General features: G+C 44.0%; 1 protein-coding gene across 1 annotated transcript in view; it reads right to left on the bottom strand.

Annotated features, from left to right (window-relative positions):
• Positions 1-19722, bottom strand: part of HELQ (helicase, POLQ like) — a gene marked incomplete in the record, with an annotated part of 237703 nt that overhangs the window by 94668 nt on the left and 123313 nt on the right. Inside the window, 2 exon segments of the mRNA XM_030190564.1 lie at positions 5359-5516; positions 17723-17945. Of these exon segments, the coding sequence (XP_030046424.1) occupies positions 5359-5516; positions 17723-17945 (381 nt within the window).

The raw sequence follows: 19722 nt of genomic DNA, 5'->3' as shown, positions 1-19722 counted from the left end.
AAGAGAGCCTGTTTCAGGCGAATTTCCCTAAGAAGGTAAAAGAGCTTTTTGAGGAGTTAGATAGGTGGGAGGGTCTCACAATATCGTGGCTGGGCAGAATTCATGCTATAAAAATGATGCTATTGCCGAAGCTTCTGTACCTGTTTCTGGCTCTCCCAATTCCAATGCCCTGGGCCTTCTTTCAACATCTGAATCGAAAAATGTTCGCCTTTATATGGAGGAAAAGGCCACCTAGGGTGCGCAGAAGCATGATGTTTCAAATGCCAACTAAGGGGGGTATGGGAGTCCCCAATTTTTACCTTTACTATCAGGCAGCACAGCTTAGGATCTTGGCTGAATGGGATCCGAGGGTCACCAAGAAGTGGCTGCATTGGGAGAGAGCTTGGATGGGTTCCCACTTCTTGGGAGACATATTATGGAGATCGGAGAGGGCTATATTGGTCGTGGCACGGAGGATCCCAGTGGGGTTAAGCCACTTACTAAACTCATGGCTCCAAATACGGAAAAAGGTTTTCCCGGAAAGAAAATATTTTCTGCAGATGGCCATATGAGGAGCACCGGGATTCCCCTTGGGGATGGAGGAGAAAACATATCAGGACTGGGCTCAGAAAGGGTTGTATAAACGGGCAGATTTGGGTTAATGGGAAAATAAGAGCCTTTGAGGAACTGCAGGAAGAATATGGACTAGAGGATAGAGACTTTAGGAATTACATCTTTAGGCATGCAAGGGATGAGCTGGAACTGGCAGAAACAGGGTTGGAAAAAGCTGAGAGGAGGAGGGGGTAGGGGCAGCATAACCCGGCTGTATAGGGCACTCTTGCTTCTCTCATCACCACAAGAATACTACTCAGGGAGATGGGAGAAAGAGCTTAAGAAAAAATACACAATGGAATGGTGGGCAGGCAGCTACAGGCATCTGCTGAAGCCCTCCATCGCCCAACCGCTGGTTGAAAATGGATACAAAATTCTATATTGGTGGTATTATACAGCGGATAAATTACAAAAGTTCTATCCGCAGATCTCAGCAGATTGCTGGAGAGAATATGGAGGGCGGGGAACATTTATGCACATCTGGTGGGAGTGCCCAAAGGCCCAGGCATACTGGGCAGGGATCCTGGGAATGGTACGGGAGATGGTAAAGATAGAGTACCCCTGCTAGGCTGAATACTGCATACTTCATATGCGACCCGTGAAGAGTCTGATGCAAAGCCATAAGTTGGTTGTTCAACTCTTTGGACCAACTAAACTTGCACTGGCAAGAGCCTGGAGGCAGAAGGAGGTCCCCATTATGCAGGTAATAGAGGGTAAAATGCATCATCTCTATCAAATGTCGAAACTGACAGCTATGCGGAAGGGGCACCTCCAATTGTTCCAGAGAGTGGGAAATTCAGATTTATTTATCTGGATGTACTACAAGCAAACTGCAATCTTTTTATACAATGGTCCTCTAGAACTTCAGTATATCAGTTTGCTATTTACAGGGTGGTGATTTTTCAAAGATGTTGTGCATATGCTGTTTCCAATACCAAAATGGGTGCCGGGACCTCCCACAGCAATCTCGTGAGGCTGCTACGGGAAGTTCTGGCAGCCATTTTGGCTGAGAAACCAGCGGGGGCAAGAGCGAATGCAGTTTGCTGTTGCCCAGAAGAGGCCACTAGACCTCCAAGAGATTTAAAAGATAGGCCCGGGCAGCCAATAAGGGAGTGGGGAGGGCACCATTAGTCTACCAGGGCATTTAAAATTAAGCCCAGGGAGGGTCTTTAGGTGGTGGGAAGGTGGAGGGGCTGTGCTGGTGGCAGCAGCTGGCCTGGGAGAACCCGGGAGGAGCCAGTTTCAGTTCAGGTAAAATTAAACAGCAAATTTCGGCTGCTGACTCGGTTTCGGTGAACCCCTAGTTATATCTTGAAAGGCAGACTAAAATTAAAATCTTGTGCATGGTTTTCCAAGTGGTTCACTACAAAACAGCCCACATATTTGGTGAATTCATTGGTCCCCCATCTTCCATAAAGACTGTTGCACTCCACACAGTTATCTCTCCTGGCCATCCTTCCAGTGTATAGTGTAAAAGCTTTTGCATGTTTACATCTTATTTATGGAATGTTTTACTTCTGGACATTTGTTGGAAATTAATTACTTGTGTATGAAATTTCAAAAAAATGGTCAATGACTGGATGTAATTATTCTGTCATGTCATGGATGCCAGTGATCACTGTCTTTAGAGGATTAGGAGTGAGATAGGGCCAGCAGGTTTTGGCGCAGATTTTGCTTTTTGACTGATTTTATTGTGAAACTTATTTTAGGGGTCCTTTTACTAAGCTGCAGTAAGTGCTAGCATGTGCTTACCACAGCTTAACCTTAAAATGGCTTACTACAGATCGCGCTAAAGCATTCTGCAGTAAGTTCCAAATCTATGTGTGCTACCCGCGCCCTAAAGCATATTTAAAATTTTTTGTTGGAGGGGGCGTGTTTTAAGACAGAGTATGCATTCCTGCGCTAATCAGATCATCCACATTCCTGTGCGCTAAATGGTTAGCGAAGGATTACAACAAACATCAGTACAATTTCCCAGGGTAATTATTTTTAATGGCCGTGTGCTAACCATCTGGTTGCTTAGAGTTTATTAATTCACATTGTAATAAGCGAGGAGGCGGTGTGATTCTGTTATGTAAGGACTGGTTCAGTGGTAAAGGCGGTTAGCTTAGCGGGGTTTAAAAAAGGTTTGGACAGCTTCCTAAAGGAAAAGTCCATAGACCATTATTAAAATGGACTAGGGGAAACCCCATTGCTTATTTCTGGGATAAGAAGAATAAAATGTTTTGTACCTTTTGGGATCTTGCCAGGTATTTGTGACCTGGATTGGCCACTGTTGGAAACAGGATGCGTGAGTGCCTTCTTGCCTGTCTCCCAGTGTTCTGCACCGGGCACCGTGGATGATTCACCCCACATGTTAAGAATCAACTGACCTGCTTGTCCTCGGAGAACAAGAGTTACTTCACAGCTACCCCACGTGTCCATCTGTTTGCACGAAGCGTGATTGACATGCATCCCTGGTCATAATTCTAATAGTAGCAGTGCAAGATCCTAACCTAGAAAACACTATGCCAGCCACTACATATGACAGATTTCACTTTATTTCATTTAATAAAATTTCCAACTCACCTATCCATAACTTCTATTGTAGAAAATGGCAAGATGCTTACAAGAAGGCAGCACCTATTTTGACATGACTACTAGGGAAGAAGGGTAGATGATACTGTGGTAGAACCCTTGTATGATCCACATAAGACAGTAATCAACAACCCTGACCTTGCTGGTCTGTATGAGAGATGGCTAGGAGGCTAAGACCATAACAGCAAAGCAAGGGTGGAGGATTGCATAGTGAATTTAAGGGGAGGGTATGTACTTGGTGCTCTCTGAATGTTGTCCCTTCATAGAAAGGATAGTTAGAGATGCAGAATATATACTATAAAAGGGAGTATGCTTATTGTTTTTTTCTTGGGATACTTTGCATGTTAGAGGTCCTTCAAGCCCTGCAACCTGCCAAAGTATTTGTGATTTGTTTCCTAACTGTAAAAGCATTTTGTGTATACAAAAATACACATATGGGTGTGTGTGTGTATATATATATATTTACTAGCCATTGAGCCCGTTAAAACAGGCTAGTATGGGGTTTTGGCAAGGCCCCCTCCCCTCTGCCCCTCCCCCCGAGGTCGCCGCTACCGGCCCCCCCCCCCCCCGGAGTCGCCGACACCACCCCTGCACCCGGCCCCTCTCTTCGATACTGAACTTACATCGGCGAAACGCAGGCAGCACACAGATCAGCTAAGCTCCCGTCGGCCTTCCTTCTCTGCCTGTGTCCCGCCCTCGTGTGATGTAATGTCGGCGAGGGCGGGACACAAGCAGGGAAGAAAGGGCGATGGGAGCTCAACTGTTCTGCTTGCTGCATTTCGCCGACGTAAGTTCAATACCGAAGAGAGTGCTCGGGGGGGGGGGGGGGGGGGGGGGGAGCGGTAGCGACGTCGGCGGCTTCGCGCAGTTTCCCTCTCTGTCCTGCCCCCGTCATCACGTATTGACGCGAGGGCGGGACAGAGAGGGAAGTCTCTACTGCGCATTTCCAAGTGAGTACGGTCACTCGCCATTTATATGTTTGATATTATATATATATGCTGAGGCTTTCTCCATTTACTTCTATGAGTAGAAGATGAACAAGTGTTTCAGACAGTATACAGATAAAGTGATATGGTGACAGTGCAATCAATGTTTGTGCCAAATGGTACATAAGCAGATCATTCTTATCTAATGTGTCTCCCACACAGCCTCTGCTAGTTTTATATACTGACCTATTTGCCAGTCTTCCTCAATAGACATTTGTATAATCTTAGTTCTGGTTTCAAATTGAGTGAATTAAGCTCATAATGTTTACACCGAGTTACTACTAATTATTTCACATTTTAATCAAGCTCATAGATTTTATATTAATTTAGTCACAATTTGTTGTTTAATTCAGGAGATCATGCAGAAGAGTACAATTTTGCTGTACGAACAGAAATAAACGAGCCCACTAGGGACAGAGAAAGTACCTGCATATACCCCTGGATTCTATATAGTGCAACATAAGTTGTACGCGCAAATCCGGTTGTATTCTGGATTTGCGCACACAACTTAATTAGTTAACAATTCAATCAGCATTGATAATTGCCAATTAACAAGCAATTAACACTAACTGGCATTAATTAGAATTTACATGCACAACTGTCTAAGCGTATTGTATAACATGATGTGCATAAATTTTAAGTTGCATAGTTGGAAAGGGAGGCATGGCCATGGGCGTTTCTAAAATCTATGTGCGTTGTTATAGAATATACCCGGTCTGCGCCTAATTTAGGAGTCGGCATTTACATCGTTTTACTTGGCGTAACTGCTCACGACTAAATTAAGTTGCGTGAACAGCTGCTCAGCGTTTTCTATAAACCGCACGGAAATTTAGGCATATTCTATAAAGCAGTGTTTCCCAAGTCCAGTCCTGTATTCAGGATATCCACAATGAATATGCATGAACTTGATTTGCATATACTGCTCCATTATAAGCAAATCTCTCATGCATATTCATTGTGGATATCCTGAAAACCTGACTGGCCTGGGGTACTCAAGGACCAGACTTGGGAAACACTGCTATAAAGTGTGCCTAAATTTAGGCATACTTTATAGAATATGCCTAGGCGTATTTTGTTTCGGTGATGATTTTTTAGGCGTGATTATAGAATCTAGCCCATAATGTGTACAACACTGCATACGTCTAGTAGAGCTATAGAAGAAATAAATAGTGGTAGTGGTAGAAATAAATACAGACAATCCTACCTGTCTGAGGTAGATCATCCAGTCTGGGTTACAGTGAGAAACCATATCATATGGTGTCACCAGATAGATTAGATGCAGGAAATTATCAAGAACCAATCCTTCTAATCCTTTCTTCAAATCTCTGTACAGAATGTCAGAATAAGCCAAATCTATGGATCCTAAAATTAAGCATTTTATTACAAACATTTTATTATTTGCATTCCATTACAGCAATATTTATACTGAGGATCCTCTTAATAATAATAAAATGAAAAACAATTTAAAAGTACACCATAATGAAATAATTTGAAAAGCTGCATGTCTGCCCTTTTTTTTGCTAGCGGGCACTTTATTATTCACTGCTGGGGTACAGATGTCATCTCACTTTTATACTAGCTATATCTATCTACAATATTTGCATTACAGCATGGATCCATTTAGCTAATCTAATTAGACATATAAGTAGTAACTGACATTAATAGACAAAAAAACACAGGCATGGTATGAGATAACTAGTAGGATCAGTAGCTAGAAGTAAGAAAGGGTGTTATCTGTAGTTATTTAAGATGGAAAAATGAGAGTCCCATGGATTTCAGATATTCCTCAATCCTCGTTTTAAGTAACGGTTTCAATAATTCACCAAAAATGTCAGGCTATTAGGGATGGGCATTTGTTTGAAATGGCAAGGGAAACGACACCGACATTCCTCATGTTGTTGCATACTATTTTAAAAAGAAAATGGCAAGAAAAAAAAAAGAACTTTTATGTTTTTTCATATGTCGTCAACAGTGTGTTCTCTTCCAAGAGTGTGCATTCTTTTTAAAAAGTGCACACTTTATCTTAAGAAAGAGATTGCACTCTTGACAAATAGTGCACATTCTTCACAAAAAGTGTGTATGCTTTCAGAAAGAGCATGCTCTCTTAATGACGTTGCTCTCGTAACATAAAAATGCCAACAAACCCACAAATAAAACAAATATTCATGGACACAACATGGAAAATGATACAATATGAAATTTTTGAGTTACACCCTCCCCAACAACTGTTCTGTATTTATAAGTTTCCTGTCAGGTCCCATTTTCGTGGGAAGGGATAACAACCACCCTCCTCCAGTCTTTTGTAACCATGCCAATCACCAGTCAGTGAATAACCAGTGATGTTAGCACCTCTCTGAACACTTCCTAGGATGTATTCTTTCTGGCCCTGTCCTCTTTCAATTTTCTTAATTCTATCCTGGCGCGCTCAATAACAACGGCCTTCGCTATGTTCACCCATCACCGGCATAGTCTCCTTTCATTAATGCACCCTCTCCTTCACCCTTTGTGATCCCTTATACTTTCATGTTCAAGTTTTGTTCTTATCTTCTTAGTCATTTGTTTTAGATACCATACCATAGCCACTCATTCTGCATGTATTTATTGTTGACTGCACAATGCCTCCATTTTGCCAAATATTTCTTAACTCCAACCAATTCCTTTCTCCGTCATCCACCAGTATTCTCCTAAGGCAGGAATCCTCAAATCCAGTTCTTGAGATCCACAACCCAGCCTTCAAAATTTCCACAATGAATATGAATGAGATCTATTTGCATGCCAGTGAATGCACATAGATCTCATATATATTCATTGCGGAAATCCTGAAGACCAGGCTGGGTTGTGGACCTTAGGGACTAGATTTGAGGCCCCCTGCCCTAAGGCATCATTTCTCAACCAAGATGCTAGACAACAGTGGTGTACCATTAGACAAGATAAGGTGTGCCACAGAAAAGTCACCACTACCCAGTTCAGCTCTCAGCACCCCATTATCATACATGTCTGTCCTTCCTAGCTACAGCATGAACCCTGGAGTTTGAGAATTAACAAGCAACATGCAAGGCATGGACAGCTGGGTCCAATTTGTGCAGTAGATATATTATACATCTAACTTTAATAGTCCTCCTGAACCATCTCCTTCTAGACCTTACGTGCTCTTTTTATCCCCAGGGTATGAGAGATGAGGTGAATATATACTGTTTAATGCACACACCACACAGATTTCATTCTGCTGCATGTGTATATGAGGAAGCTTGAAACCAAGAGTGGGTAGGGAAGAAAGAGTCGAAGCATGAAATGTTGAGGGTATGAAAGGAGTGCAGAGACCACAGACAACAAGGAGTGGAGGGAGCAGGGCCATCTTCAGGGTGAGAAGCTGGGCGGGTTGACAATGTTGAAAAACAGCCAAAAACTGAGAGAGTGAAGGAGAGAGCAGCAGAAGGAGAGAAGAGGGCAACCTAAGGTGAAATCCTTCTCTGTATGCTGCCAGGGCCACTTATAGCTGAAACCCAAGTTAAGCGTTTCTGAAAAATACTGAACTGAAGCTCTGGGTAATCCATAAATGCAAATTATACTTCATTCTCCAATGCCACGGAGATACCGGAAATCCACCTGACCGAATAAAAGGAACTTAAAAGCATACTATGTTTATGCATCTCTCTCTTTCTTTCTTTAAACTACACCCATTTAAAGCTGGCAGCGTGACTGAATAGACCTGACACAAACACATCATTAATTTAAAACACTATGAGGCAGATGCACTAAAGCTTAATGAGCCTTTAATGACCTCCAACGAGGAAATTTTGATCCGTTGCATGCATCAAAGGGCTTTTACTGAGGAAGCTAGCAGCTAACGAAAACGGAATGGAGATGAGCAATTAGTGTAAAAACCCCGTTGAAACGAGATGCACTAGCCTTTTCCGATTGCCTTTACGCAGGAAAAAGGGAGGAAATCTAACGAGAGGTCTGTACCTCTCTCGTTAGGGCTGTCAGCTACAAGTTTAAAAGTGAAATGTATTTTAAAAAATAACTAGGGGGGCGAAAACGCGCGTCAGGGGCGTCCTTTATTGACGCCCCAGGTCGCTGCTGCTCCCCTCTCCCTCGGCACCAAAAGAAAAAAAAAAATTGGGAGGGGGCAAAGGCGCTCGTGAGGAGCGTCCTGTATGGCCGTCCTTGCCCCCCACCCCGAGGTCGCCGTTTCCCCCCCCCCCCCCGTCAGAGGAGGGCGGGCCCAGGAAGAAGAAGGGACGTCTGAGGAGGCCTTCTGACTCGCCGATCAGCTGTTCTTGCCCGTGCAGCAGATGTGAGAGGCGCTGCACGGGCCGGTAAGGCAAAGGGGGGGGGGGGTCGTTGGAGGGGGGGAGCGGCAGCCACGACCAAAGGGGGGGGTGGGGCACGGGACCGGAGCATGGCTGGAGGCGGAGCTAGTGTGGGAGAAGACACAGGAAGGGAGGAGGACTGGCCCGGGGCTGCTAAAAATTGAGTTTTTTCGTGCGGTGGGGGGGGGGGGGGGGGGGGGGGCGGCGACGGCGGCCTCGGGCGGGGGGGGGGGGCCCAAGGACGGCCATACAGGATGCTCCTCACGAGCGCCTTTGCCCCCCCCCCCCCCCTTTTTTTATTTTTGTTTTGATTTGGGAGCCATGTGCTTGTGTTTTGGCTGTTTGTGGCATGCGCAGAGCACCTAACATAACGATTGGCTGCTCTGCGCATGCTTTAGGGGCCGATTACCAACGTGTATTGTGATTCTTTGATACATTGTACTTTTCAATACCGATCCGAGCATGTGTGACTTGTTGTTTTGGTGCATTCTTCGTTTTTTAAAAATCGTTAGGGACTTTAACGATTTAGATTTTTTAACGTTTGCTTGATGCATCTGCCTCTATGAGATCCTTTTACCAAACTGCAGGAAAAAGGACCATGTGTTTGCTGCGGGGGCCATTTTCCCATGCGCCAGGGTCTTTTTTACTGTAGTGGGTAAAAAGTCCCTAGACACACATGGCCATGCAATAAGAGAATTTGACTACTAGCTGGTACAATTTTTTGGAGTCCAATTAGAGAGGTATTTTCAATAGTGCGTCTAAGTCAGATTTTGGATGTTTTGTGCTAAATGTACCAAATCCAAATAGGAAATATACCAATTTTTGAAAAAAGAAAAACGTCTTATCTTTTTTTCAAAAATACCATTTCAAACAAGGTTTTGTGCTTTGTGCATTTATCTTTTGAGGCCATTTTCAAAAAAGAACCACACAAATGCACAAAATCAAGCCATTGGTCCCCCCAAAATCCTAGGAGAGCAATGGGTAACACTAGGGGGGCACTGATGTGGACTTCATACAAATGCTCCCAAGTACACATATCTCATTGTTACGCCCTTATCTTGTCTGCTGAGCCCTCCAAAACCCACTACCCCCAACAGTACATATCTACAATAGCCCTTATGAGTGAAGAAGGCACCTATATGTGGGTGCAGTGGCTTGTTTCTGGTGAGTTTTGGAGGGCTCACTATTTCCACCACATGTGTAACAGGTAGGAGGAGGTATGGGCCTGGGTCTACAGTGCACTGCACCTACCATTACATAGATCTGACTATAATATCTGAGGCTGTCATAGAGGCTGGTGAATACTATTTGTATTCACATTTTTGGGGGGTGGGAGGGGTCAGTGATCACTGGGGGAGTAAAGGGGATCATTCCTGAAGCCCTCCAGTGGTTATCACCTTTTTGTGTCCTATTCATTAGAAAAACAGTCTAGAACAAAACACTGAAGATTTCACCCTAGACATTGTAGTTTTGTTCCATTATGGCTGTAAAAGGTCCAAGTGTTAGGCACCCCCTAAGCCCACCTTTGAAACACCCGACACGTCCCCTTTTGATCTGGAAGCACTGCAGACAAAATGCACAGATAGACATCTGCAAAATAGGTTTCAAAAATACCGATTTGGATGTTTTGAGAAGAAATCCATCCAAACGGTGCTTTATGACAGTTCTTGGACATTTCTCTCTTTCAAAAAAGCCACTTAGTGAACTGAAATGTAGCTGCTTTGATTGTTTTAGTTGTAACTTATATAACCTTATGGATTTCCTTCAATACAACTTATCAGAATCTTTTTGAGTTTTACTCCACTTACATTCTAAGGCTCTACACTATCTTTTTAATTTAAATAATTTTTCGGAAAAACAAACTAGTTTTATATTTTTGACACAACTGCTCTTTACTTTCAGTGAAGTTATTTCATCCATCACAGCTTTACTTGACAAGGACCAGTTTAAGAAACTGTAAAATTCGTCATCTCAATTGGCAGATGAATCTTATACTTTCTTAAACTGGTCCTTGTCAATTGAACCAGATGAATTTTAGGATGAGATAAATCCATTATTATCAATGCAATCCCACCCACTGCAAGAGTGCGGAACCAGCAGTACAATATATAAAGAATAAAAAAAGGAGACAGCTCCAAGGGAAGGTGGGAGGGTATGTGAGAATATAAGACCTGCTGTCCTCGGAGAATACCTGCTACAGGTAAGTATCTTCGCGTTCTCCGAGGACAAGCAAGTCTCTAATTCTCACATGTGGGAATCTCTAGTTACCACACTCACCGAAAACAACCAGTGGTCAATTAAACTTTGCAACACTGAGGGCAAAAAAATAATTAACCTGAAAGTATAGACAGACAATCTGAGTGAGAGTGCAGCCTGGAACAGAACAAAAATGGGCCTAGGAGGGTGGAGTTGGACTCTAGACCCCAAACAAATTCTGCAGAACTGTCTGTCCAAACCGACTGTTGTGTTGGGTATCCTGCTCAATGCGGGTATCCAGGTCAAGTACTTCAGATAACAGGAATCAAGTGGCTCAAAAAAGAGCTTTCATCAGCTGAGTGAGAATAACATTGAGGTCCCATGACATAAGCGGAGGTTTGACAGGGGGCTTTGTCAACAGCAAGCTCTCATGAAGCAAGCAACCAGAGATGGGCTTACCCTCTACACGTTGAAGATAAGCACTGAGATGAACCCTCAGAAAACAGGATCTATGGTCTTGCTCTCACACCAGACGGCAAACCTCCTCCATTTGAAAGAGTAACATTTGAAAGTGGAATCTTTTCTGGAAGCCAGCAAGAGCCTGAAGACACCCTCAGGAAGATGCAAGGAAGCAAATTCTAAGATCTCAACATCCAGACTATGATGGCCAGAGACTGGAGGTTGGGATGCAGAAGAGATCCCTCATTCTGCGTGATGAGGGTCAGAAAACACTCCAATCTCCATGGCCCCTATCTGAATCAGACCTTTGTAAAGTCTCCTCTACCGCTGCCCGTTTGGCGGCAGAACCGCATCTCTTACAGGGGCATCGAATTCTATTCTGAAACCGTCTCTGATCAGGTCCAAGACCCACTCCTCGGCAAAGAGGAAAAGACGTCCTCCGATGACAGGACTCGAGGAGAGGGCCGGCGCACCATCATTGAGAGGGTCGCCCCTGAACTCCAGGCCTTGAGCCAGTGGCTGTGGAACGTTTGTCCGAGCGAAAGGAGTTCCTCTGCTGAAAACAGGCACTAGAAGTGAACCCAGCAGAACGCCCCGGGCAGTACCTTTGAGCTTCACGGAAGCGAGGTCTGTAAGAGCAGTGGACCGCCGCACCCTTAGAGGAAGGCCGAGCCCTATCTTCGGGCAAGCGCTGGGGTTTAGCCTCAACCAGGCCCTTCACAATTTTCTCCAACTCCTCACCAAACAGGAGAAGGCCTTCAAAGGGCAACTTCACCAACCTTTGCTTAGAGGTGCAGCACTCTCTGAAGGGGAAAGAGCCCTTCTGCGCTTCATATTCTGCCAATTATCAGGGAATAACGCCTCAGAGGGCATACCCAGGCTAGAATCCACCGGGGGGGGCATTAGAAGAGGCCCCTGCAGGGCTTTGTGGGAGAGCTCTTTTAAGCATGTATGCTTTATGGATTAATAAGACAAAATCAGGGGAGAAAAACTCACCCTGGGCACCCGGATCTCTGCCGGGGCTAGTAGCTCTCATATCAGCCTCACTCCGAGGCCTCCCCCCGGGCTCAGGACTCTCCGTCTCAGCAGAGGTTGCGCCATGTGGTAAATTCAAAATGGCGTCCGCTGCCAGCTCAGAGCACGAAGAATCGTCGCTCGCCATGCTCGGGCCGGCTCTAACGTCTGTACAGCACGATTTACAGAGCCCCGCTGTTGATCTGCGCTTGCCACAGCGCTTTACTGTCTCCGCAGCCATCGCCGAAAACGGCGGTAAAATTCAAAATGGCGGTTCGCGTCAAATTGCCCCGATCGCGGGCCCACCCCGGAGGAGTCAGAAAACACTCTTACCTCATTGGACTGAGTATCACAGCTCCGGTCCCACAGAAAAAGGCAAGGAAAAACCTCTGTTCCTTTTTTTTTTTTAACGCTGTGAGGAAAGCAGAGGTAAATAGAACTCCGGAGGCTCAGGTGAGTGGGAAAGGCAGGGAAAGGGCGAACCTATGTGCCTGCATCCACTGTTGGTGGGGAAGGACAGGGAAAGCTAAGCAATGTGTCCACATCCACAGAGGTATGGGTAAGGCAGGGAATGGGCGAACCTATGTGCCTTTAAAGTGAAGCTGCTATAGCCTCCAACACCCCTGCTAACAACTGGCAAAAGCACAGGAGCAACCTCCAGGCAGATTTTAGATGGAGCTCGAAGAAGCTGCAGCCACTCTGCTAGGGGAGATAGAGAATACTGAAGAGAGGCAGTGGAGCAAGCTGGTATGAGGCACTGAAAAAAGTGTGCTCTCTATCTCCCTCTGCTGGTTGATGGACACAACCCATCTGTAATGGCTGCATCTGCTTGATGACAAGGAAGCCACATTTATCTAAGCTGATGATGTTATATTATACATCCCCTACAAACATGATTTGGAAGAAATCACAAACAAAATCAAGCTCAGCTTAAATATCATGAACTCATGGGCAAATGCATTCCAACTAAAACTCAATACAGAAAAAACACACTGTCTCATCATCTCATCCCAATACAATACATACAAACCCACAAACATTAACACCCCAGGATATAACCTCCCTGTCTCAGACAGCCTGAAAATTCTCGGAGTAACAATCTACCGTAACCTCACACTACAGACCCATACGAATTCCATCATAAAGAAAATGTTTTTCTCAATGTGGAAACTCAAATGCATGAAACCATTCTTCCCAAGGGAAATATTTCGCAACCTGACACAGTCAATGGTACTAAGCCACGCAGACTACTGTAATGGAATTTACGCGGGATGCAAGGATCAAATCATAAAGAAACTTCAGACTGCCCAAAATATAGCATCCAGGCTTATATTTGGAAAAACGCGTTCTGACAGCGCCAAGCCACTCCGAAAAAAACTGCATTGGCTACCAATCAAAGAACGTATCACTTTCAAAATCTGCACGACTGTTCATAAAATAATTTACGGCGAGGCACCGGGATACATGACAGATCTCATCGACCTGCCAATCAGAAACACCACAAAATCTGCACGATCATACCTAAACCTCCACAAACCAAATAACAAAGAACACAAATACAAATCTACTTATGCATCCAGCTTTTCCTACTTAAGTGCACAACAATGGAACGCACTACCAAAAGCAGTAAAAACTACGTTCGACCATCTAAACTTCTGGAAAGCACTAAAGACAGACCTGTTCAGAATAGCATACCCCACCGACCCTACATAAAAATACCTGGATACCTGTGACACAATTGTAACCAAAGACCTTAATGGACACTACCGGACTCTTCCTCCCCAACTGTACCTACCTTACATGTACCTCACTTTATTACAATATCACCTTGTATTGTTCACACCTTGTTATTTGTTTCAGACCGGATTCGGTTAATGCCGTTAAAGGTACTACATAAGCCACATTGAGCCTGCAAAAAGGTGGGAAAATGTGGGATACAAAAGTAACAAAGTAAAGTACAGTAAAAAGTGTTGTGGGCACCCCTGGCCAAGAACTTATAAAACTACTACTACTTATTTCTATAGTGCTTCTAAACGTACTCCTCGAGTCTGCTGAATCAGGCAAACTGTGCCTGATTCGTGTAGAGCTGGTACAATTGGATATGGAAGAGGAGCATGAAGGCCTGATACATTCTCTGCCCAAAATAATCCAGGGTTCTAGCTTCTGTGCCAGGGGTACTCCGAAGCATAGTCCCTAGAACTCCTGGCGCTTTTCAGCATGGCGTCCCACCACCAGGAATGATGAGGCAACTGAGGCAACAGGACCAACAAAGGGGACTCCCAGTTCTTCACTTGAACATCCCATAAGATCTCATGAAGCGTTACCATCACAGCCTCTCTAAGAGGAGAGTCATAGTCCAGGACCTTGAACATCTTAGCCCTGGGTTTGCCCTCTACTTCCAAAGGAATTGGGATGGCAGCCGCCAACTCCTTAACAAAAGAGGAGAAGGAAAGGCTCTCAGGTAGAGACTTCCTCCTTTCCTGTGGAGGGGAAGGATCAGATGGGACGCCATAGGACTCCTCCTCCAAGAAGTATCATGGATCCTCTTCTGAGTACCATGAGCGTTCCTCGTCAGTGTCAGCCAAGATTTCCTCATGGGCGGGCTGAGATCGAGCCCACCTCAATGAAGAGGTACCATGACCCCGAGAGAGGCGTCGAGGTACCAGCTCCAGCCTTGACTCCAGCAAATCTTCCTCCACCACCAAGGGTGTGCTAACACAGGTGGAAATTAACGCGGAGACCGAAACTGGCATCGACATCAGAAGCCTCACTGCAGGCTGATCGCCATGCAGGACTGTAGCAAGAGGCATGGCTAGTGGAAGCACCCGAGACAACCATGCACTCTGCAAGAATCCCACCGAAAGCTCAGGGAGCAAGGCCTGGAGGCACTCATCAAGGGTCAACATCAGAAAAGGCTGGGGCGCAGGTGCAGAAGCAGGCTTCTGAAGCTGCGGGGTCAAAGCAGGTGCCTGGTCCTGGCTGTGTGGAGATCCATGCATCGGGACCTCCTATATGGAGGGGACGTGGTCCTCCTGGCACTTCTTGGGGACCAGTGAAATCCTCGACGAGGGGAATCAATGCCAATGCTTCTTCCAATGCCTAGCATTGATGCTCCCCAGTGCCGAAGAGTACAACGTCAAGTCCTCTCGTCGTCTCAGGGTCAGGTCCGACACTGATCAGTCCTGGGGGGTCTGCATAGTGGTCAGCGTTGAGGCAGGTGGAGACACATTCAATGCACAGTCACTCCCAGTGTGCAAGGGTCTCGCAGCCATATGGACTGATGCACCATATGTCAATGCAACACCCAATGCCGATGTTGACGCCGAAGACACCGATACCAACGTCAAAGTTTCAGACCTGGCTTCAAAAATGTTCTCTCTCTCAGCCTCTCTGAACAACTCAGTTTTCTTCTTCATATGATCACTTTGCAGGTGTATGATCAGGCCCCAAACACTGTAGACACCAAGAATGGGTGTCTTTGCAAGAGATGGTTCTGTTGCACAGAGTGTAGCACTTGAAACCACTGGGAACCTTTGATGACATGAAAGGAAAAACAGATGTGCCCAAATCAAATGACTCAATGGTGCTAAAAAAGGGAAGAACTCTAAAAAAAAGAAGAGCAAAAATCTCGATCAGAGCTCAGACTTAATCACGGCCTAGCAAGTGCGGAAAAACAAAGAAAGGAAAGAGGCAAAAATATCATCTAAAAAAATATAGGGAAGGAATAAAGACAAACCCTGAGAGAGGTAATAAAAAAGAAAAGGGAAGGCACAAAAAGACTACTAGTCCAAACCAGCTGTGAGGAGTGGAAACAAATGTGTCCTCTCCTCGCTGCGGAAAAAACAGAACTGCTAGTCCTGAATTCTTGTGGTGGGCAGGAAAGCACTTGCTCATGCACAGTGGAGCGCGTCTCGTGCTCAAAGACATATTTTAAGCTTGTTACAAGCTCTGGACTGGCAATGCGGCTCCACGTTACCCACATGTGAGAATTATAGGCCTGCGTGTCTTGAGAGAATAGCAATAAGACCATTAACAACATAAATCAGCGCTGCCAAAAGTAGTAAAAACTACACTCGACCACCTAAATTTCCGAAAAGCACTAAAAACAGACCTGTTCAGAAAAGCATACCCCACTGACCCAACATAAAAAACCTGGACACCTGTGACATAACGTAACCAAAGACTGAAATGGACATATCCAAACTCTTCCTCTCCCTCTCTAAGTTCCCCTAATGTATTTACCATACATGAACCTTATTCTACCACTATATCACCTTGTATTTGTTCATACCGGAACTGGCTAACGCCGTTTACGGTACTATGTAAGCCACATTGAGCCTGCAAAAAGGTGGGAAACAAATAAAAATAATAAATAATAATATAAAACATTAAAAAATAGAGGTAACTAAAAGAAAAAGCTAATGAATTGGTAAACAGCATAAGGAAAAAAACAAAAAAGCAATATCATAAAACTAAATACCCTAACAAACATGCCCCCTTGTTACGTTAGCGGCTGCGATGTGTTAATGCTGACACAGCCCATTCACTTTGAATGGCCTGTGTCGGTGTTGCCGTATGGCTTTGAAAATGGAGGGAGGGGATATGGATCTACATATAAAATATCATTACAGTTAACCTCTATTGCTTAATGGCAATATGGAATGAGAACTGAATGGAAGCCCCAAATAAAAAGCTCAGTTTCAGAATCAAGATCTTAAATTGGAAACAATAGAGAAGTAATGTGATCAAATTTCTTTGCATTATAAATTAGGCAAATTGTCCTGTTTTGTATAAATTGTAGATGCTTGATTTGATAAAAGGGAAGACTGATTAGCAGAGAATTACAACAGTCTAGAAAAATGGTTTTCAACCCAGTTCTCAGGATATACTCAGCCAGATTTCCAGGATATCCACACTGAATATTCATGAGATATATTTATATGTGCTATCTTCATTGTATGCAACTCTCTCTCATGAATATTCATTGTAGGTATCCTGAAAACCTGACTGGCTAGGTATGTCCCAAGACCTGAGTTGAGAACCACTGGTCTAAACAATATGCCATAATTTTCTATGATTTTATGTTTGTGAACAAACTACAGCCTGGTGTGGCTATATCCCAGTCAGGAGATTCATTACACCATGTCTCTATGAAAATATCCATGCTAGCCTCTACTTCTTAAATCTCCTGGTCTGGGATTTTATTATATAGATTTCAAGCATTTTATGCACATTACTTTTCAATTTTTTTTTCTTTTCTTCCTTATATCTGCTTTTCATTTTTTCTGCCTCTTTAAACTTAATTTACTTTTATGTATATTTTGGGTATGTGGGAGAAAGTTTGATTCTTCCTGATCCCATCTGCCATCTTCTCAAGTAGTTTAAAATTCTCTTGGAATAGGCTAGTTGTCAGAGAAAATGAAAATATTGGTGACATTACAAATGACTGGAAATCATTATTTAACACAAAAATGCCATTAGACGTATTAAATGTATGATCTACAAAGTGAAAGGAGGTCATTTCCCTAGCCAGAGTTTCATAAAACAAAAAAACAACAACTATAGCATTAGGGGTGGAAGAGTTACCTTTAAATATGGCTTGACCTAAATTGGAAACCTGCAGAGTTTCTTGATATTCTTGTTCTTTTTCAATAGTCAGTTGTCCACTTATTAGTCCTTTTTCCATCAGATATTCCAGTGATTCTCTTGTTATATCCCAAATACTTTTTTCCTTGGACAAGTGTTTTTGTTGAACACTAAAAAATGTACCACACATGAAGTGGTAGATTTCTTCTGGTGTCTTTGAGATCTGTAACATTTAGCAAACAATTACAATTCTGCCTACAAACAAGCATTAAAAGAATTTTTCAAAACTGCATGACAGAATTCCTAGAAAATGTTGCACTCAGTAACTACTACATGTGTAAAGAATCCGAGAGACCAAGAATAACCAGTGTAATTTGTTGTGCATTAGAAATTCCACTGTTCTCCCTTTTTACACTGTTCTCTTCTCAGATGACTTGATTAGATGACTTCAGGTTCCTTCACTAGCAGACACTGATCCTGCAGTGTGGCTCTTCCATCAGCCTTAATCAATCTTGTAGCAGTACCACTTGCTCTGTGATAAACATTTGGAGGTTGATATCCCATCTGGTTAAACCCCGTTGAGCTTACCATGCCTGGATATTCAGTGACACGTAACTGCATAGTGCTGCTGAATATCTGCTCTGATCACTGAAAGGCTGTCCTAACTTTATCCGATGAGTTAACCAGGCACCAGTCTCAATATCGGCTGGCGCCCGTTTAACTTCCAGGTGGCTGCACTAACCTGGATATTCAATCCAGGAGACCACAAGTGCCCCGAGCACTGAATATCCGAGGTTAATTCAGCCTGTGACTGAGTGGCTTATAAGCCACTTACTACCACAGACTTACATATCGGGCCCTTTTTATATAGATCAGACTATTTGGCTGACACATCAATACCTATAACTTCTGCTACACTGTAGGAGAACCTTTTCCTGTGTCATTTTTTTCTAATTAAAGCAGGTCTATATTTGAAAAACCATGGAGTAAGAAAGTTAACTTGGTTGTCCAGTATTTTCCAGAATTCAGATTAAAAACCATGAGTACAACAGTATTGGTTAGGGACAAGCCCCAAAAGATGCTTAAACAAGAATTCCTTTCCACATTTTAGTCTAGTTACTGTGAAGGAACTGAACGTAATTTACAAACGCTTAAGCCAGGTCACTGTATATTAGATCCTCTTCTTAGAAGTATTAGTGAAGGGAATTGAGGAAGTGATGTCATCGATCGAGACAGCAGCCTGAGGGCTCTGATCTGAGCAATCTCACAGCAAAAACAAGCAACCAAACAATCCACAATGATCCATCCTGGACCCGGGATATAATAACTAATTTGGACCGCAGTAGGTTCCTAGATGAGTGTAAAAACCCAACCGCCGGATCTCACCAGGTTTGCTTACACAGATAGGAAAGTAGCCAACCGCATGGCGGAGATAGGCCCCATTCCAACTACAGCGGGCTTGTCTGAATTATCACCATCCCAGGTAGAACTTTTTTACCTTACATGATGCTTCTCAATTGACCGATCAGGATCCGCTGCCTGAAATTCGCTCTTGGCTGTGAGAGATTAAATCGGATCTTAAAGCGGTCCGTGATGAATTAGAGGCCCTAGGGACGGACTTGTGTGGTGAAATCACAGAACTCGTCACAGGGTAGAGGAAGCAGAACAGTGACTCGGTGATCATGAGGAAGCTTTGGGTGTGGTTGCTAAAAAAAATTCAGGAGGCACAAGCCGGTTCCAAATTGATTCTTGATAAGTTGGCGGATCTCGAGAACTGGAGCCAGCATCACAATCTGCACCTCTGAGGAATCCCAGAGACCCCGAATCATAATAACTGTAAGGAGGTGTTAACATATAGTAACACAGTAAATGACAGCAGAGACCTGTACGGTCCATTCAGTCTGCCCAACAAGATAAACTCATTTTACATGGTATGTCATACTTTATATGTATACCTGAGTTTGATTTGTCCTTGCCATTTTCAGGGCACAGAGAGTAGA

The sequence above is a fragment of the Microcaecilia unicolor genome, chromosome 2 (assembly GCF_901765095.1).
Source record: "Microcaecilia unicolor chromosome 2, aMicUni1.1, whole genome shotgun sequence".
NCBI classification, from domain to species: Eukaryota; Metazoa; Chordata; class Amphibia; order Gymnophiona; family Siphonopidae; genus Microcaecilia; species Microcaecilia unicolor.
The sequence above is the reverse complement of the archived record's forward strand: the minus strand, read 5'-3'. Positions and strand labels throughout refer to the sequence as shown.